At 48.8% G+C, this 21,664-nt stretch overlaps 1 protein-coding gene across 1 annotated transcript in view; it reads right to left on the reverse strand.

Moving 5' to 3' along the window:
- The window catches only part of ADRA1A (adrenoceptor alpha 1A), a 91,387-nt gene extending 71,403 nt beyond the window's left edge, over positions 1-19,984 (reverse strand). Inside the window, exon 1 of the mRNA XM_054578800.1 lies at positions 19,102-19,984. Coding sequence (XP_054434775.1) covers positions 19,102-19,984 — 883 coding nt within the window. The remainder of the gene's footprint in view (positions 1-19,101) is intronic.
- Positions 19,985-21,664: the final 1,680 nt, after the last annotated feature.

The following is a 21,664-nucleotide window of genomic DNA, read 5'->3' on the forward strand; positions in this document are numbered from 1 at the left end:
ATGAATGAATGTGAGGGGATGGCCTGAGAGAGTGGTGGGTACTGGGTGGAGGGAGCAAAGGGGGAAAGGTTGGGACAACTGTAATGGCATAATGAATAAAACAACTTTAAAAACAGTGTGAAAATGGTACAAGACTAATAGACATTTAGAATAAGGAAGGGACTTGAGAGTCCAGAAATAGCACATATTTCTATAGGGAATGGAATTTTGACAAGTTGTCAAGAACATTCAATGAGGGAAAGAATAGTTTCAACAAGCATGGCTTGGACCACTGGATTTCCATGTGCAAAAGAATGAAGTTGGAACCTTACCTTGCATCATGTATACAAAGAACTAAAACTGTAACATTCTTAGAAGGAAGCACCGAAATAAATCTTTGTGACCTTGGATCAGGCAATGATTTCTTAGATATGACACCAAAAGCACAAGTGACAAAACAAAAAGCAGATAAACAGGATTTCAAAAAATTAATCACATCTGTACATCAAAGGACATTGTCAAGAAAGTGAAAGAACAATGCACAGACAGAATGTGAGAAAATATGCGCAAATATATGATAAGCATCTAGTATCTCAAATACATAAAGAACTCCTGCAACTCTACAGCAAAAGACAAGCCAATTTAAAAATGATTCTGAGCTATGGGATGTGTGGTTATTTATCCTTTCTCTGTATTATTTATGAAACATAATTTTTGAAAACACCATGTATTATCCATAGAGTTTTGGTTTATATATTCTCTATAGTCTAACTACATATATTGAAGTGTATGTCAGCCAAGTGTTCAGAATGAAGTTATCAGTGTTTAAGTCCAAATAAAGCATGTTATGTGGAATAAAAATAATCAGCAAAGAACTTAAGCGGACATAACTCCAAAGAAAATACGAAAATGACCAAAAGGTACATGAAAAGATGCTCCCCATCATCAGTCATTAGGGAAATGCAAAGCAAAACCACAATAAGATATTACTTCATATCTACTAGGGTGGTTATAATTAAAAGGAAAACAAGTATTGGCAAAAATGTGGAGAAACTGAAACTGTCATACTTTGCTGGGAGGTATGTAGGTTGGGACAGCTACTATGAAAAACAGCTTATTGGTTCTTCAATAATTAGACATACAAGTACCGCGTGACCCAGCAATTTCAGTCCTAGGTATGTAACAAAAAGAATTAAAAACAGGTATTTGAACAAAAATTTTTACAGGACTATTCATAGCAAAACTGTTCACAGTAGCCAAAAGATAGAAACAGCTAAAATGTCTATCCACTGATGAATGCATAAATAAGATATGGCATCCATACAATGGAATGTTATTTGGGCATAAAAAGGAGTGGCGTACAGATACACGCCGCAAGAGCAGTGAAGCTTGAGAGCATTACGCTGAGTGAAAGAGCCACACACAGAGGCCACAGGTTACACAACTCCATTGGCATGTGCTACTGAAGACAGCGAACCCCACAGAGGAGAGCCGGCGGGTGGGCGGCTGCCAGGGGCGTGGAGAGGGGCTGCTGACAGGGGCGAGGCGTCGTCTGGGGACGAGGAACGGGTTTGGAGGTAGACAGTGGTGATGGTTACAGAACACTGGCAAGGCACCGAATGCTACTGAATTACACACATTAAAATGGTTAAAATAGTGAATTTTCTGTTATATAAATGGTACCAAAAAATAGTGGATGGAAGGCATCCGAAAACGTCAGTTTATTTGTAATCACTAGCCAAGATGTTGGAAACACAGTAAAAAATATGAATAATAATCAAAATTGGGGTTCTGCTTTAAATGTGGTGTTCCTAAAGACTTCGATCGATTTTATGAATTCCTATAAGCCAGAGTGTATCGATCTTGGCACTACTGTCATTTTGGGCCGAATAATTCTTTGTGCTGGCGGCTGCCCTTGCACAGCAGCATATTTAGCAGCATCCCTGGCCTGTGCCTGCTTGATGCCAGTAGCCCCTCTTGCCCGCATTGTGATGTTGTGACAACCAAAAAGGTCCCCACACACGCCCAATGCCCCCTGGGGTGCAGACTCACCTCTGGTGGGGAGCTACTGCTATGACTTCCTTAGGGGCAGTTTGTTCTCCTGGGATTTCATTTTCTCCTAGAATTTCCTTTAAAAAAAGTCAATTTCTGAGATTGTCCTTTAATTGTTTCCTAATGGCAGCAAGATCATTTTAAAAAGACACGTGAGAGATTGCAGGTAAATTTCAACGTTTCTCATTACAATAGATCAAACAACAAGATCAACTTGTAAGCAGCAGGTTTCTCACTGGCAACAAGCTAAATGCAGATACCGCGGGTGGGGCGGGATGAGGGGGGGAGGATAGAGTGCAATGCTCCCTTCTCAAACCCTTTTTGGGCAAAAACAACCGCTGTTCCAGCACTCCAAAAAAACGACAGCTGGTGAGCCCTCTGTCAGCTCCCCCCTCCTTTGAAAAAATGCCCACCCTAGCCATTCCAGAACTTTTCCAGATACCGCTGACTGCATCTGCAATCAGATACCGGCAGCTCCCAGGGCGGCCTGCATTCCCGACGCCCCCAGCGGCTCTGCCACGCTGCCGCCAGGGAGGCGGCTGAGCGTCCTGGACCCAGGGTCCCCGGGCTGCTTTGGCTGGCGCAGCGCCGCTGCTGTTGTCTCATATCTTGGACTTCTGAGTAGACTTTTATTTGAACAAGGAGTTCTGAAGCTGAGAAGTGTGAAAGCCGCCGCCCTCGCGCAAGCCTGCTTTCTACAGATGAGGAGTCGGAAGCCAGGGCTTTTAACTCATGGCCAGATCTCCCTCCTCTGTTCCAGGAGAGGTGGCCAAGCGGCTCCAGCAAGACGTGCCTTCCTCCCTGTGGTGCCCCCGCCTCTGCTTCTCTGCACGAGCACTGCCGCTGCTGCCTTACAGGCCTGTCCTGGGAATTCAGTTTGATGCAAGAAGTGGCGGGCACACACCACTGCTATGCACGGAGCGTTAGGGCTCCCCCAAAATGCCGACATTGGTGCCCTTAAAAGGAGATGAAGGGCCAGAATTTGCTCTCTCTCCATCGTGTGAGGATACAGCGAGAAGCCGGTGATCCGTGAACCAGGAGGAAGCCCTCACTGCAAGCTGACCACGCTGCGCCCTACCTCAGACTCGGAGACCCCCAGTGTGTGGCTCTGTTACAACACCTTCAGCTGGACTGACACCTATTACATCAGATATACAAGCCAATTCATTTCTTTTTCCTGGAGAGAGACTTCTGAAGTGCTTGACAAGATTTCATCTAATCTTCCTGTACTCCTGCCACAGGAAGAGGCTCAGCTGACTGAACAGTGGGTGCAGGGGCTCAGGCAGTGCCCGGCCCCACAGGCTTCTCCCTGTCACTGCTTCGCCTTGAACCACAAACTGCCACAGTACCAACAGAGATGGCCATACTCAGGTTACTCTCATTCCTGTTTCAAACCTTGGTATCAATGCGAAAAGGTGCCCAAGCTGAGGCAGTGACTTCTAGGTCAAGCCAAACTTCCTTGTCCCCTTTCTAAATTATTAACAAATCAAAAAGAATACAGAGATAGGTGAAATTTTATATCTCAGCTAAAAACACCAAGGAAAGGCAGTATCCATAGGCCAGGACCTCAGAAATTTCTGGAATGTGGACACAACCGGCCTGAATGAAGGACAGAGAAGTCCTTGGTTTACCTCAAGAACAGGGGCCAAAGGTAAGACGGCTTCCCACTGCTGCTCAGTGACACCCCCAGTGGCTGGAGTCACAGACCCTGGGGACACAGGCAGACTCAGGGGTAGCTCTTCAAAGACAAATCTCCGCTCTGCTCAATGGTCCGAGAAGGGTGCCAGTGCTGAGGTCCGCCCGGGGCAGGAAGCCCCTTGGTTTTTCCAGGCAAGGGCAGCCGATGGGTGAAGGGAGGCTGTTTGAGACTAGGGTCCCAGGGGGCCGGTCATGCCACCCAGAGGAGAGGCCGCTGCGCCCGCCGCGCCAAGCAAATAGAACAGACTCTGCCGCGCGACACGGAAACCTTCCCTTCTATCCCTTTCTTTGTACTTATGGATAACTACATCTGCACTCTGGCAAATTTAAACTACAGTGATAATTATTTTCTTCTCCCCTTAATCTGAGCCTGAAGGATTTGGACAGGGATCCTCCTAGTTCCAAACAGAGCCCATTTACAATTTTATAACTAGGCCACCTTCTATGTGGTTGAGCCAAAAGAGAATTATTGTTCATGTAAAAAGTTTTGGCTATTCAGTAAGGATATCAATATGAGGAATTAGGGGAAAGTCCATCTTTAAAAGAATGATATGGAAGAAAATCTCTAAGCCGTACAGAAATGAGACTTAAGGAGCTATTGTCTATAAAACGAGCATCGGCAATAATCGAGACAGAACAATGTGCCAAAGAAATGCAATGGAGTGGGTGGAATGTGGACGATATTGCATAATACTAAATCTAACCAGGTAAAATACAATGCAAATGAGAAAGTCAAATGGAAGTCAGAAGGAGAAAAGGGAAAGATGACTAATATAAGAAAAAAGCAAACAAAAAATGAGGGCAGATATAGAGATCCAAAAGATAGCTAGGGCGAAGTCCAGGAGGAAGCATGATGCAGAGGAGCGATTGCACGGAAGGTCTACCTGCAGACCGGGTGCTAAAAATGCACGCTGGGTTCCAGGAAATAGCTATGAAAACTTAATCCCCCAAACCTGAAACTTCCAGGAAATTTTTTTTTTTAACCCTATCTGAGGATATATTTAGGCAGAGAGAGATGGAGAAACTTAGAGAGGTTGCCTCCCATATGCACCCTGATTGGAGATGGAACCTGAAACTTAGGTATGTGCCCTGACCGGGAATCGAACCTGCAGTTTTTTGGTGCACAGGAAGACACTCCCACCACCTGAGCCACACCGGCCAGGGCTTCAGGAGACATTTTAAATTTTGATTAGGGGAACAGTTCTATAAGCATCTTGGCTAGAAAATAAAAATATAAATTAAAAGAATAGTTGAAAAAAAACAGTAACCAACTTGACCTCAAGTCATTCATAAAGTGTGAAATACCAAGAGACAAAGGCGTAACAACAACAGTATTTTAAAATTTTTAGAAAAATATATAACTTGACTTCTATGCTCAGAGGAGTTATCTTTCATTTGTTTAGGTTCAGGCATGTAAGGGCTTAGAAAATGTGTTTTGCTCATGTCTTCATTGGTAAAATTTTATTTGGCATTATATAGTAACTTCTTTAAAAGTAAATATTTCAAACCTTGTGGGCCATTCAGTCTCTCTAGCAACTACTCAACTCTGCTGCTGCAGCACGGAGGCCACCATGGATGCTCTGTAAGCAAATAGGCACGGCCGGGGGCCAATAAAACTTTATTTACAAAAATCAGGGCGCAGTTTGCCGGCCCCAGTTCCACATGGGACAGAAAGTGAAATCCAGAGCTCATGAGCAAGTAAATCACATATGTGATTAAGAGGGCAATTAGTATTACACTAAACCAAATGATAGAAAGATACAAAAGACAGACTAGGTAATACAGACATTTAATAGAAATGACCTAGATTTCAAATGCAAAATGTTGTTAACCAAAAGCTGTAAGTTTCAAAGAGGAGAGAAAACATAGAGATGCTAAACTTCTTTCTTTACATGGGCAAAGGCGGTGGGTGGTCGTTAGGCTAGTGGTAAGAGAAAAACAAAGGTTAAAAAAGATGCCTTTAAAAAGCTTGAAGGAGACATGTAGTAGAATTAAAAATAGGAGACAACCTTTCCAAAACACTGCCGAATTAAAAGGCAAAGAAAAAATGGTCCATTTTGCAAGAGACCAAAAAATAAATAAATAAATAAATAAAAAGAGGAAGAAGAAGAATCCAGAAAGCATAAAACAAGAAGACAAAAATCAAACCAAATATACCTGTTATAATCATTGAGAATTAGTTAAATTCCTATTAAGAGACAACTAACCAGATTAGATGCACAAACTGAGAGAAGTCCATTTGGTGTGATATACACACTCTGATATATATTAAAATATGGGACAAGGTATGTTGGCAAATGTAAACAAAATACATTAGCAATTACAGTATTAAGTTTTTTAAGTGTATTATTAGGAAAAAAATAAATAGAACAAAAAGTCTGAATGAAGATATTGTTGACTGAGCATTTTAAGTATCAAGAAACAGCAACAACATATATAAAGCAAAACCATTAAAATGATAAGAAATAACTGGAAGAGTGATTTCCAGTAGCAGTGGGAGGATTTGACACACCTCCCTCAATGTCTGACAGATAAAGTAGATAACAGATAAAGGTAAAGATAAAGGATAATGGAAAAAGAAGATGGTAAAAACAGCACTATTAAAGTTTAATTAACATATATCAGTTAAACATCTATATTAAATATGTTCATTATTGATCATATATTAAGTCATAAAGAAAAGCCTCAACAAATTCCACATTCTCTGACCACAGTGCAGTAAATTTGAAATTAATTTTTTTAATGGGGGGATAATACCAATTATTTTTAAATTAACAAACACCAAAATAATAAGTCTTCTCCTGTCCAACCACCAACCAAAGGCGATAATCGCAGTGGAAACACGAATCAGCTGGAGGAGAGCAAGAGCTGCCCAGGGCAGCCAGAAGGGAAAGGGGCAGGTTGGCAAGAGAGCACGGACCGCCGGGGTTGGCAACAGTCTTAGACAAGGGAGAGCTAGAGCACAGAAACCGAATATTCTGCTCAAGCTAATATAAAAGAACAAAGTATAATCCTCCCCCCAAAATTCTAGAGATTAAATTAGTGCTCTGGAAAACAGAGAAAAATGACTAATAAATCCAGGACACGGGCTCTTTGAAAACACTACTAACATAGACACCCTTCCAGGACATCTCAGTGAAGCCAAAAAGAAAGAAAACACAAGTTCATGATGTAGAAAATGAGAGAGAGAAAGAAGAAAGAAAATATTACAGAGTTTCATGTAGAATTCTGGGCTAAAAGGTTAAACCTCAATGAAAAGGAAAATGGAAAATAAGAGAGCAAAGATTATCAAATCGGACAATCAGAATAGCCCACTATCCATGGAAGAAATAGAAACCAGTCTCCAAAAATTGCATCCATAAAAGGAGCTGTGCCCAAATGTTTTATGGGCAAGTTCTTTCAAACCTTCAAGGAACACATAATTCTTCTGCTATTTAAACTCTTCCAAATTGCAGAAAAAAATTAAATGTGTCACAGTTCGCTTTATGAAGTTAAAATAAACTCAATACCAAAATGTGACAAGATAGCACAACACAATAAAATATAGTAATTTTACATATAAACATAGACGTAAACCACAGATAACATGTCTAGTGAAATGCAGTAACATAAACAGGAATAATGCCACTCATCACAGAGAATATTATTCAATAATACATGTGTAGGATAATATTATAAAATCACACTTATCAAATCAATATCAATCAAAAGCTTAAATGTTAATTGAATAAAAAAGCAGCATTTGATAAAACTAGAAATTTATTTTTAATTAAATTGTCCTATAAACTATAGAAAGATACCTTCTTGATACGAGGAAGTGTGTTGATCTAAAAGCAACAGTGTCATATCTAATGTCAAAATACCACAGAGCATTTCCCAGTTTCATTATCATAATTAGTTTCCAGCACACATTAGTAAGTGTGATTAAAAATATAAGCGATAACTTCAAAAGTAGTTTGAAAAGCAAAGAGATATGTCATATTTCATAACAGGAGGTCTCAGCATGATCAAGATGTCACTTTTCAAATTAATCTATACATTCTAAAACATTATGATTAACACGTGATGGGGTGCGTGCGTGCGTGGCATTGGTGGGGGCTGAGGTACAACTTAACAAAATGAGTTTAGAATTTTCCTGGAGAAATGAATGTGCAACGACAGACAAGAAAATTTCGAAGAAGGATATTCATCCGGGGGACTTAAACCAGAAAATATTCAAATGTATGATGAAATTGCAGTAATTTTAAAAAGTGGCACCAATGCTAGAGTAGAGAGACAGATGGGGCCGAAGTGGGAGTCCCCAAATAGTGTCAAGACTCTAATATAATCTATTCTTTCCAAGTAAGATGGAAAGAAAAGATAATTCAGTCTCAAAATAAATACAGGTAGACCTCGTCTACTCATACCCCAAAATAAATTTGAGGTAGACTACAAGTCACGCTCTAAAGGAACTGGGAGAAAACAGAGATTATCTAACTTACATCGTGGAAGGTCTCTCCAAGAATCCCGGAGAAGCCAGCCATGCTCCGTGAAAAAATATTAAAATATGTGACTAGTAAAAAGTTTAGAAGTCCATATATTAGTAAAAACCACAAAAACAAGACAATGCAAAAAACCCCATGGGAAAAATAGTTGCTAAAAGGGTGCAAGGATTATAATATTGTTAAATACTCTTCATCTTTATTCACTTTTTAGTGAGTCTGTTATTCTGCCTGCAAGCCATTTGCCGTTGCGATCCCGTAACAGGCGGAGCGAGGGGGAGATGGAGGAGGAAGCCGAGACTGACAGTCCCGCTGAGCCAGAAGGGGCATCTACCCGGCACGGCTGCACTGTGGGGGAGAAAGGCAGGAGCTCCCCCCTCGGCAACGTCCCAGAGCATTGAAGAAGATCAAGTGGGCGCGAAGCTGCTTTTCCCGCTGTCCATTCTGGGAGACGGCACAGAGGGCCCTGCACCTATCACAGCCGCAGCGCGTGTGGCGGGGCAGAGAGCGCCTGGGCAGCCCGCCTGCGGGGCCTGGTGTGAGAGGCGGCCCGGGGCTCTCCACGCCTTGGGGCAGAGATGGGCCATTGCTGAGGATTTGGCTCAGGAGCTTGTGAAAGGTGATCGTGGGGGACGGAGGGACAGAGCGATTCCCAGCCAATGGCAACAGAGCAGGAGGCGCCGCCAGGAAACAGGTGGTGTCGCAGACGAACCTCAACCTCAGTACTGCCGACCGCCTGGGGACCAGTCACTACACTGAACCGAACTCCCCAGCTCGGGCCCTAAAAATCACAGTGAAAGGTCGGCTGAGGGCCCCGACTTCCTGTCCCAGCACCCCCCCGCTCCCCCCCCCCCTTACCTTCCCGACACCACCGTGAGGCAGCAGGAGCCCCTGGCCTGGCCAACAACTTAGCAGGCAAGTCTGAAAGGCCGAGTTACTCAAGAGAGGCTTAAACAACAGGATCTGATCGAGCTTCTTGGATTTAAGTAAAATGCACGTTGCGGGGGTGGGGTGGGGGGGGGTGGTGTGCCTGTGTGTTTCCGTGGACTTTCATGGAAAAGATCACATTGGTTTTTGGAAAATAAAAAAGCTACATTTTCCTCAGCACATCTGAATACAGTATGAGAAACTGGCAACCAGCATGCACAATAAGTAATGATTGATACCTTCAATGTATAAAATGAGCTTACAAATAGAACAGAAATTTAAAAAACACTTTATAAAATGAGGCCCAAAAGCACAGACAAGCATTTTCACATCCCCCAAGTCGAAATATAAATGACTGATAAAATATGGAGGGGAATCACGCAAACCAAAGAGCGGCACTAAAGGACAGCGAACCTGCTAGACAAGGAAAAGGCCTAAGAAAAATGGCCTCACATCCAAACCCGAAACCATGAAGTAACAAAGCACAACAATGCCTTAGTCCCTCGGTGTTGTCTCCAAGTAACAGCCCACCTGCGCATGCTGGATCGGAACGAGACGGCTATTGCCGGGAGGCTGTTAGCCTCCTTGTAGACGTCTCCTGGGCCTGCAGCACGTTCCTTTGGATGTGGTAGTAAATCTTCATTGACAGATTTGTCTTGTGGAAAGAGCCACAATTAATTTAAAGCTAAGCCTGGTTATACTATTTATGATCAGCGAAAGGTTCTCTCATCAATGTGCTCTGGAGGCAGGGACAGGAGCGGCACTGCAGAGCCACCACAGCTCATGGGGACGCATATTTTCAGCCGCGCGTGAGCGGGTTGTCTTGGCAGAACCTCCCTCCCCTGTCCCGTGTGAAGGACTCCCAGCTGGCCTGGCCACAGCCTTCTTTTCACTAAGCCTTTGATTTTCTGCAATGTAGACTTAATCATGTCATCCCTGTGTCTGGTCATCTTTGGATAAGAACAAGAACTCCTCAAATGGCTCCCAAGGCCTCTTTGGTCTGGACCCTCTCTCCAGCTTCGGCAGACACCTGTCGTCTCTGGCCACATCCGCCTTCCAGAAAAGCCTCATGAACATCAGGCCCGCCAGGCCAGAGCCTTGCCCACCTGCTCCCCCGTCCCCTTTAGCCCCTGAACACCCCTTCACTCTGCAGAGCTCAGCTCAGAGGCCAAACCCTCCCCCGGGGCGAGCCTTTTCTGCGTCCCTGCCCAGGGGTGGCGCATCCACAGCAGATGTTTCCAAGGCTCCACCCGCATCCTCTTCTCCGAACACGGCTTGGGATCTCTCACGTGCTTATCTAATTAATGTCTGTCTCCCCATGGAGACTAGAAGCCTGCAGGACGACAAAGACCCCAAATGGTTTTACTCTGTGCATTACATCAAGCCCAGCACGTGGGACGTTCTCAATAAATAACAGGCGGATGAAAGAAAACTTGTTTGATATGCTCAGGAGGTTGATGGGAAGCAAGATGAGCATGACAACCCGCCCCCCCATATCTCTATGCACCTCCCTGTTGCCCACCCCTTGGCAGATGAGTCTGCTGCCTTGAACCTACTGACTTGCTGGCCTTGTGACTTGCTCTCACTGCAGAATGAGGCAGCAGTAGTGCTGGGCCAGGTCTGGGTCTGGCTCTTCAGGAGCATCTGCCCTGGCTATCTCCGAGAGAACTGCCCCTGGTAAGAAAGCCAGCCTAGACCACCGGATCGGGAGCAGCCCCGCACCTACACCAGCTGGACCTGGACTCATCCCCTGCCCACAAAATCACCAGCCACAAAAGAATGTTGCTTTAAGCCACTACGTTTGGGGATGATTTGCGGTGCAGCAAGAATGATGAACAAATCTGGTCTCTTAAAATCATATGGGTCTTAAGTTCTTTCCACACCATTATCTCCAAGAGATCAAGCTTTTCCATAAGAATCAGGGGTCTGGTCCCTTTGTACCTGCAGCCAAGCAGCACAGTCTCCGGCTATCTCATCCTCCACCAGAATAGAGTCCTTCGAGGCCCTGTAGAGGTCATTACGTGCATTTGCCCCCTTTCCTTGCTGTTTTTCACTTGTCACTATTGGAAACATTTCCATGTCTTTCACTGTGCATATTTTCAGCTCCATTCAGGCAGGGATTTGCTGGTCTTTCTCTCCAGGGATTCTCCAGCTGCCTGGCACATAGTAGATGCTCAATAAAATTCTGTTGAATAAAGGAACCCTTCGCGGCCTTACTGCTTCCACCTGAGAAGCACCTTGCCAGCTCTGCCTTCCACCAAACGCCCCATTTTAAAACATGTCCTCCCTGCTCACCACGGCTGTTTGCCCCTCTTTTTATTTTGGCAGAGTTCTCTCATGTTCTAGGCCCACGTGAGCCACATCTTGGTCCAGTGCTACCTCCTTTGACTTCAGACAAAATAGCAATGGCCACATCCAGGCATAGTGCCTATTTTGTGTTTAAATCAGGAGATGCGTCCAGAGTTCAGTCACACAGCTCTGTGCTCAGTGACAGTTGCCCCCTTCGCCCTTCTGCTCTGCCTGCTGCTCTCTCTTTCTCCCACCTCCAGGGACACCACGCTCACGGTGACACCCTCATACCAGCACGTCAGTCACAGCCTGTGGATCACACAAATTACCAGCCCACCTGGATAGTTTTATGAAAAAGAAAGCCTCAGCCTCAGCGTCCACCTGGGGCCAGTGCTTTCTCCGTTCGGCAGTGGCCTCCGGGACGGTGGCCTTCAGGCAGAAGCATGACATGGGCAAAGGTGAGACACGCTTCAGGTGCCCGTTCTTCCATGTGGGGCACACTGTCCACCCTTTCTTCCGTTACAGGTTGAAGCCTAACGCCTCCATATCCTCTTTGTTCATCTCCACGATCCGAGCTGTTTTTTTTAAAAAAAATTCACTCTAAGGAATAACTGACTGATAGCAACCTCAACCATGATTCCCTTCCGTGGAGGGTTTCTGAATTTCAGCCAGACATTTAGGACACACACACAAAACAAGGTTAGCAACCCTTAGACTTCAGAGCGGGCAAGCCAGATTCCCACCTGCAATCGCGCTGTTCAGTCCCGCCACCAGCCCGGGGCGGGGGGGGGGCGGGGGGGGGCTGGGGGCGGAGGCTGGGGTGTGGGAGGCATGTGGGCCACTGAGGAGGCCGATTAGCAGTGCACAGGAGCGATCTTGGGGAGGACGGAGGACGGGAGGGCACTCGCTCACCGGGTTATCTTGGGCTGGGTCCTACTCCCGGGGCGCGGGGGAGGGAGCAAGGTGGCGCGGGCTTCACTTTTCAGTATCACATTCATCTGTGCCCTGGCTCTAGTCCCTAATCTCACTGTTGTCTGGCAGCCCAGCACAGACCGATAACGTCTTCTTCCCAAGAGAGTGCTTGTATTTAAGACTTCATGTCCCTTGTGTATGATAATAAAAATGACATATTTACTCTTCTGTTCATATTTTGTATGAACAATGTACTAAAAACCAGTAACATCTCATTGGTGGCCCAGCAGAGGTAGTCAGCCTTCAAATTCCTGCTTAGTTTACAGAGATATTTCTAGAAGCTTCCACAGCGACCTTCAGACATGGTTAACTCTCAGCCCTGGTAATATCACTTTGAGGACCAGTGTCACAGACTTGGGACAATTGTTCCTAATTAGTCTCCTTAACTTGATCGTGAGGCCCTTGGGGGCCAGGAATGCGCTTTATTTTTCTTTTTATTCTGCGTAACTCAGTGCCTGCCACTTACTACACAGTCAATGAACCCTGGGAGGTCCAGCCTCTCCCGTGTTTGGTGTCAGGAAGAAACCGCAGCACAGCAGGGCAGGTGGAGGCTCTTGCAGCCACCGAGAAGCTCGGCTGAATATTCCCAGCGATAAGTTTCCACTTTCCTTCCTGTCACCTCGCATCCTTGGGGTCTGAAGGAGCCCACTGGTTCCAGGTGCTCCTCTCGGGCCATAGCTCCCTCCACCGCAGCCTCTTCACCTCAGCATCACGAACCCCCAGGGCGGCAGATCCGAGAGGGAGGCTCTGATGGGACCGGCATCCCCCTTTCCCTCGAGGACCTGGGGCCCGGCCCACGGAGCTCATCTCCCTGGCCACAGCTCGGCCACCATGGTAAGTCCCGTCACAGAGAGCCCCTCTTCACTCTGGCCCCTCAGTGCAGTCAATCATCAGCAACAGTGCCTATAATACCCAGCCTCTCAGCCTCTCAGCTCACAGAGCAACAGACAACCCCGATGGGGCTTTAAGTTTCTGACCACAAGTCTCAAACAGTCCTCCACGGGACTTCCTGGTGGCTCTGCTAAATTCCCATAATCGAGTCACTCTCTCACCTCAGAGATTAATATTTTACATCCTCTTGGGTTCTTCCAGCGACCATCATTTCCTGTTTCTTCCTCACTCCTCGCGGGTGATCCTTCTGCTTATTTCATCGAGAGCATATATTCCGAAGCGGTCCCCCCGCCCCCCGGTGCTTGGCCATCCCCTCCCTGCCCTCCCCCCAGGCACCGAATCTCCCTGTTTCCCCACATTCCCGTCAGAATACCAGCAGGGTACCCTGCCTCTCACCTTTGAAAACTCTCTCTAGATCCTTCCAGCTACATTCTATGTCCCAGCTCCACTGTCCAGTAAAACCTTTCCAAAGGGCTGTCCGTTTCGCTGTTCCCACTCATTCATTTCCCACCCTCACCCGAAAGCACACGGCCAGGCTCGCGTCCACCCCCCGCTGAGGCCACGGTCCTCCGGGGCCTCTCCCTATCCGCACAGGCCTCCACTTGGCCACATTCGCTGTGATTCCCAGGCCTCCTCTGACTTGACTTGGCAGCTGCGCGGGACACAGCTGATTACTCTTGTCTTCTTGAAACGTTTCCATTCAGCTTTGGGGACACCACAATTTCCTCCCTTGCCACTCCTGCTCACTCTCTTTTGCTGGTTGGTTCTCCTCCTTTTTCCAGCCCTCAAATACCAGAAGGCTCACCTTTATCTCTTTTCTCTCCATATTTTCTCTCTTGTAGATCCTACCATTCTGTGGCTTTAAATATTCGATGTGTTCTAGGTTTATACAGTGCAGCCCAGCTTCCCCTCTCAGCGTCAGTTCCCACATCTACCTACCCAGTGGGCACCTCTGCTCACACGTCCAAGGGACCCTTCTCGGCACACGCCCTGCACTCTCCGTCGGCCCCTCACAGCCCCGCTGGTTTCTGCTGTTCTCAATCTCAGGAACATGCACTATTTACCCAGTTATTTAGGCCCCAGACATAGAAGTTATCTTTAACTGCTCTCTTTTTTGCGTGTCCCTAGGTCCACACTTCTCAGCCCTACCTTTGAAATGAGTGCTGAACGCAGGCCCTTTTCACCACCTCCGCCTGAGCGGAGCGTGGAGACCTTTCTCCCCTGACTTCTCCAGCAGCCTCCTCGCTGGCCTCCCTGCTCCCACGCACCCGAACGGCTCGCTCTCTGCCCGCCCCCCCCACCCCGGCCAGGAAGAACATCCTTTAGCACAGACCAGCTACTCAACCTAAAACCCCATCCTTCCCGTCACAATGAGAATGACGTGCAAATTCTACGTTGGCCTCACCAATCCACATTACGTTGACCGTGTCTATCTCCCCAGCCTCTTTTTGAACTTGTCTTCCCCCTCATCCTCTGTAGTTCAGCCACATTGGCCTGTGTGCCCTGCCATGAGCAAGACAGGTTCTTTCCTATTTCCGCTCTGGCTGTTCCCCCTGCCCAGAAAGCTCTTCCCCTCAGACTTGGCACAGCCTGCTCCTCGCTTCAGCCAGGTGTGCTCAGACGTCGCCTCTTCACAGAGGACTTTCCTGACCGCCCCCACCCCATGTCCTGCTACTCTCTAGCCTCTTACTCCGCTGACTTTTTAAAAAGTGCTAATTAATCCTGAATTACTTTTTATATATTTTTTAATTTTAATGAATAGCTATTTTAGAAACCAAAAATTATAATGTTCTATCTACTTGAATAAGAGGAAGTGTAGCATCAGTTAAATGACAGTAGCTAAACAAACAAAAAAAATCAATCAAAATTACCTTAAAGAGAAAATAATGCATATTGTGTTGAGTGATTGTGGTTGTTCAGAACCCAGCTGCTGTGGAAACTGAGTTAAACCTGCAGGTGACCCTGGATTCTTGAGCTCTTACTTCATGATTCTTGTCTTTTCTGGGGCACTAACGACCCATAGCATCCCCTGTGGGCTGTGGGTGGAGCAGCAGGAGCAAAAGGGCCACTTGGGAAGGGCTGGAACGTGGACTCTGCCTTGGCCAGCGTTTTGCCTGTTGTGATCATTTTCTTTCCTTACCCCCTTGAGCTTTCTCTCCACACGCGGGGCTGTGTTCCAGCTGCCGTGAGCCCTTTCACACGGAAGACAGTCTCCATCCCTGTAGGAAGTGCTTCCTTCCGGTTCCCTGCCCAGGCCTTTGGCCATCTTTCTGCAGAGGCTGTAAATCTAATGTGCAGACCTCATGTTTCTGCTCATGCTGACAAGTTTCTTCTCCACTTCTAAGCAGCTCGTTTCCACCTCAGTTTCTCCTGGAGTTGCGTTAACTGATCTTCATGTGATTCAGGCCGAATGTGACGCTTCAGCTCCAGCTGCTGAATCTCACTGTCCAGGTTTGAATTTTCATGATGCCAAGATGCTTTCTTGAATTGGAGACTTGCTCCCGGTCCTGTGAGCTCTTCACGCATTTGCTTTTCTTCCCACGATTGCCTGGCTATTTCCTGCTGTTCCTCTTCAGGACATTGAAGCCACATCATCAGGGACACCCTCCAGATCCACTTGTGACCGAAGGAGGGGGTGGTCACCGTTTTCTGCTTCCCTGTTCCGTTCAACCTGCCACATCACATGACCTAAGTGATCCCAAGGGGAATCAGGCAAAGGGATGGTCTGCGGCCATATTTCAGCTGCTGATATTAATTGGCTGATTTCATCTTTTAGGATCTGCTTCTTTGCACGGTCGACTGCTCCAGCCTGTCTCTCTCCTGCTACTGTTCCTGGACTCCCTGCCTCCATCTCATGATTTCTTGGTGGAACAGTTGTGAACTTCCTGAAAAAATGAATGTTTTCCTTGAAATCATTTGTTATTTTCTTCTGACGCTGCTCTCCATTGACTTCCAGTGCTCCTGAGATGGGCCTTCATTAGTCGGCTGGGAAGGTGTAGGGGACCAGCTCTCGGTGCCCTTTGCAGACAGCCTGCGCGGGTCTGTGCCGCGTTCAGTGCCAACAAGCACCAGATCTGCAATGCGGGAGGGCTGGCCTCCACCCCGGGCAGCCCAAGGGAGCCATCAGCGTGTGTCCCTGGTTCAATATCCCCTCTACATCTTCCGCAGACTTCATTGCCAGCAGAACACCTTTTCGCTAGCGCCCCCAGTCTTAAAGTGTATTGTCTCTTTCCTATCAAAGACACCACCCCGCACATACCTGGATCACCCCACGAAATGCACAGAGTCCCAAGCTTTCAGAAACATCAGCAGAGCCCTGCCCAGGTCCTGGAAGGTGGGTGCAGGGGCAGATGACAGTCCCTCCATGGCTGGTCTGGTTCACAGATCTGTCTCCGAGTGCCAGTGTCCTGTGTGCCACCACTGACCCCGAGGAACCCTCGGAGTGTTCCGTCTCTAAGGTAAACAGATACCCAGCGACCAGGGCAAATCAGCTGGGCTGGGGGCGGGGGCCAGCAGGCTCTATGATACAGTCGTCCCTAACTGCTCGGAAATAGAATGCGATCTCGTGCGTACAGGCACGGGGCGGGTGGCGAGGGCCGACTGCAGTCGGAGGCGGAGAGCTCACCTGCATGCCTTTGCCTCCCCCGCTCAGTGTCCCCTACTGGGGACGCCCTGCATTCACACGCTGCTTTTGTCACAGCTGATGAACCAACCTCGTTACCTTATGATCAGGTAAAGCGCACCGCTTCCAGGAGGGCTCACTCTCTGTGTTGTGTAGCTCTGGGAGCTCTGACAAATGCGTGATGTCGCATACTCACGATGACATGATCACGCAGAACAGGGTCACAGCCCCGAAGTCCCCGGTGCCCGCCTGCTCTTCCCTCCCTCTCTCCTCTGGAGCCTCTGGAAACCAGTGGCGGCTTTACTGCTTCTGAAGGCCGCTTGGTCTGATATGAATGTACCTAGTCTTGCTCTCTGTTTTTTTTTTAACTTTTCAATTACAGTTGACAGTCAATAGTATTTTATGTTAGTTTCAGGGGTATGATCCTGAATTCTTAGCATTCATTTATTCGTTCATGTTTATCTCCCCCAAAAGAATGCAGACATCTTACTGGAAGGACTTTTCCTTCTTGTTCCTTCAAAGTGTCTAGAGGAAGTGTTCAATAAATACTTGCTGAATGAATGGACACATGAATAAAAATGCAATTTTTGGGAGGAAATAAGAGGTGGGATGCAGAAAGGCCAGTGAGCAGGCAGTGGTTCAGGTAAAGAGTGTCGCTTAAATACATTTCAAGCTGTGAAGCACCTCCAGGAGTGAATGAGCCATAATGATGGACAGACACAGTGGAAGGTGAGTCAGAGGACTCAGAAGGGCATCTGTTGGAGGGCAATTTCTGCAATGACAAAATGTCCTCTATTTCTGCTGTCCAAAACAGTAGCCATTGGCCACCTGTGGCTACTGAGCACTTAAAAATGTGGCGAGCGGGACTGAGGAACTTGAAAAAGAATTTTCATGAATCTTAACTCACATTAAAGAGCCACATGTGGCTGAGGCCATGGCGTTAGACAGTGAAGTTCCTGAACCTGAAGGACCCTTCCCCCCGCAGACTTCGGGACAACGCCGCACACCTTGCTTGTGAGCTGTGGAGAGGACTGAGGGATGCGATAAAAAGCCTTGTCAAGTGTCTGAAACAGAGCCGGCCCTCAAACAACAATCAGAGCTGCTTTTGTCACACGGGGTTGCAGATTACAGTACTTTTAAGCACATGCCATTTACATTGGGCTCTGAAGTGCTGGAAACAGACTTTTATAAATTCTTATCACAATTTTTTTTTTGTTTGCTAGAGTTAGTGGATAACCAATGTGTGTGTGTGTCTATATTTGAGCTTACAAACTAAAAATAGCAAACGACCATTTTGGGATCTCGTGAAGGCCTTTCAGTGATGAATGACTGTTCCAAGTGGACCAGCCTGCTGATACTTCTAATGAGCTAATTAGTTTTTACAACAGCTAATTTAGCATTTGCAAAAATCTGGATTTGTAACATAACTGTATTGTATTCAAACTGTGTCATCTGCAACTTCCCGAATGCTTTTGGATAAGAGAGATGTTAGTACTTTAATACTTACTATTAAAATAAAGGGAAAAGTATGTTCTTACTGGAAACATTATGTTGAATTCTTTAAAGCTTAAATTGATTTAGTCATAAAATCATTTATTTTCTTGTCAGAGGCTTGCCATACTTTCTTCCACGCTGAATCCAGAATATAAAATTAACACAGATATGGAGCATAAGCAGACCATTATAACTCCCCTTTAGGAATAATCGAATCTAATAATAGAATTACACATTTGTTCAGAATTATCACAGTGCTTATTTTTAGGCCAAGGGAACTTGCAGCCCTGAGCAGCCAGGTGGAGGCGGCCTTCCATGGCCCTGCGGAGGCACCCGGAGCCTCCGACTGAAAGCCAGGCGGAGGGGTCTATTTACATTAGCACCTGCTTAAAGGCATTGAGAAAAGTTGACATTCTTTCTAAAGAGACCAATTAATCTGCATCCCTTGGAAGCCTCTTTACAGTAGTTGGAAAGTGCCCTGGGACAGACTATAAATGAGATTGGATTAGAAAGGAAACGGATGTTCACTTCTCTAAAGAGGGAGCCCTTGCAGGCTGCCCTCCCGGCTTTGCAGTTTGAGTGCCGCTCCTTTCCGGCCCAATCCGACTGCGAAGGGGGGCGGGGCGGGGGGGGGGTGTAGCAGACCAGGAAGAGGGTGAAGACCCTAAATGCTAGATGGGGTGTGGTAAGACTTACCAATGGGCATCACTAAGAAGAAGGGCAGCCAGCAGAGGACGAAGCAGCCGACCACGATGCCCAGGGTTTTGGCGGCTTTCTTCTCCCGGGAAAACTTGAGGAGTCTCACGGAGAAGTGCGTCTTGTTCCTGGAAGTGGGCACCCCGCCGCCGCCTACCGGGGCGTTTTTCCGGTGGATGCGGAGCGTCACCTGCTCGGAGTCAGACTTGTCGGTCTTGAGGCCGGCCTTGAGGCCGCGACTCTCCCTCTTGGCCACCACGTACACCCGGCAGTACATGGCCAGGATGATGGCCAGCGGCACGTAGAAGGACCCCAGGGCGGAGAAGAGGACGTAGCCCGGCTCCTCCGTGATCTGGCAGATGGTCTCATCCTCCGGGGCCGGCTGCCTCCAGCCGAACAGGGGCCCGATGGAGATGACGAGGGAGAGCGCCCAGACGCAGAGCAGAGCCATGAGGCCCCTCTTCGGGGTGACGATGGTGGGGTAGCGCAGCGGGTAGCTCACGCCAATGCAGCGGTCGATGGAGATGATGCAGAGCCCCATGATGGAGGCGGTGCAGCACAGGACGTCCACCGCCGCCCAGATGGTGCAGAAGACCCTGCCGAATGCCCAGTAGCCCAGGATCTCGAAGATGGCGGAGAAGGGCAGCACGGTGGAGGTGAGCAGCAGGTCGGCCACGGCCAGGTTGACGATGTAGTAGTGAGTGACCGAGTGCAGGTGCCGGTGGCAGGCCACAGAGAGGATCACGAGGATGTTCCCCAGCACCCCGAAAATGATGAGGCTCCCCAAGATCACTCCGAGCAGAATGGCCTTGGAAATGTTCACCGAGGCCGGCGGGTGCGTGCAATTGGAGCTGTCGGAGGCATTTCCAGAGAGAAACACCATGGTCCCGGCCGGGCCGGCGAGGTCCGGCTCTCGAGGGCCTCCCCCGGGCGGAGTCAGAGGCGGGAGCTAGGGAGCCGGGAGTCAAAAGGTCTGGGCTTGGGGGAGCCTTGCCCGCCGGGGCTGGCTGGGGATGACAGAGAGCGGGAGGGGGAGAAGCAACCCTGGCCAGCTCTGGAAACCCTCAGGAGGCCACGCAAAGGAGCAGGGCACTACAGGCGACATGGCCAGGGGCGCGCGGGGCTGCCCGCGGACGCCCTCCACCCGCTGCGCTGGCCCTAGCCTCCAACTCCCGTTCTACCCCAGGCCTGGCGCCCTGCTCTGGGCGACAAGTTGCCAAATGCAGTCCCAGAATTACGGGAGTCCTCTTTCCTGCGCTGTCGGATCCGTCCTGATTAGAAGATTTCGCATTCTTCGTATCATTTGGAATTCAAACATCCAGCGCCAGTCTCCCCCCGCCCAAAACTACAAGCAGCAAGTACCAGTCTGCCGTCGACTCGAAGGCGGGGACCGTTGACATCTGTGCGCTGCTCCCGGCCCGAAGGACCCACAGTGTGGCTGGTCCGCCGTGGTCTCGTGGTCCGCCTGCGCTCGATCCAGGTTCTAGGCGCGCAGGCCAGGGGACGTGGATGTGAACCGTTTGCCAAGGCCGAGGCGGCTGCGGAGCCTCGCTAGCCGGCGCCTTCCTGAGAGAGTGCAAAAAGAAAGGCGGGATGTCAACCAGACGCACCGGGGACCGAGGTCGTGCCGGGCTCGACCGGCAGGACCCGGCTGGGAGCCAGGCCGACTCTGCGGTCCCGGAGCGGCTGGCCCTGCCGCAGCGGAGGGCCTGCGGGAGGGGTTCCGCGCGCAGTGCCCCCGCCGCTGAGAACCTGCCCTGGCGCGCTCCGCCGCGCGACCGCTGGCGGGGTTCAAATCCGAAGCAAATAAAAGCCCAACCCACAGCTCCTGGTGACCGGATGGCGTACGGGGGAATTAAAATCCCCGAAGCACGCGAGTCGCTACTGCAGCTGGCAAGCGTGTCGCACCGAGCTGAGCCAGTGGAAACCGGAGGTTCTGCCGGGTTGCCATTTGAACAGGTTGCTTTCGCAGTCGCCTGGAGGGGCCGGCAGGGGAGAGGGAAGCGCTGCGTCCGAGGGACCGCAGGGCCAGTGACACGCGCACGCTCGTGCCGGAGGGATTCAAACTTGGGCGTGCGGAGCGCGTAGGTTTGTAAACCAGCCAAGTCGGCCTGAGGGTCAGGTCCCGAGCAAAGCCCGATGGGTCCTGATGGGTCCCGATGCGTCCCCAGGGCTAAATGCGACCTGGGTCCAGGATTCCCTTCCAATCCCCAGGGACGGGGGTCCCAGAGAACTCGGGCCTGGAGCCACACCCAGGCGGGCTGCTGGGGTACAGAGAGAGGGGAGATCTGAAGGCGCGGGGGAGGCTTCACTCTGCGGAAGGGGCTTTGCAAGTGGCAGTCACTGCGAATTCTGTCGGCGTAAAAATCAAGCCCGCGCGCCAGCGGACAGGAGACAGCGGGTGTCCCGCCTGTTCTGGGCTGGGGGCCACGGTCAGCGTAGGGACCCTGGGTTTCCACAGCTGCAAGCCGACCACAGGGACTCGAGCGGGAGTGCGAGGAGTGGGGACCCATCTTGGCTTCTAAGGACTCGGGCTGGGCGCTGCGGCGGCCCCCAAGCAAAG

Source organism: Pteronotus mesoamericanus, unplaced genomic scaffold (genome assembly GCF_021234165.1).
Source record: "Pteronotus mesoamericanus isolate MK-2021 breed Mesoamerican mustached bat unplaced genomic scaffold, CSHL_Meso_final contig_502, whole genome shotgun sequence".
Taxonomy (NCBI): domain Eukaryota; kingdom Metazoa; phylum Chordata; class Mammalia; order Chiroptera; family Mormoopidae; genus Pteronotus; species Pteronotus mesoamericanus.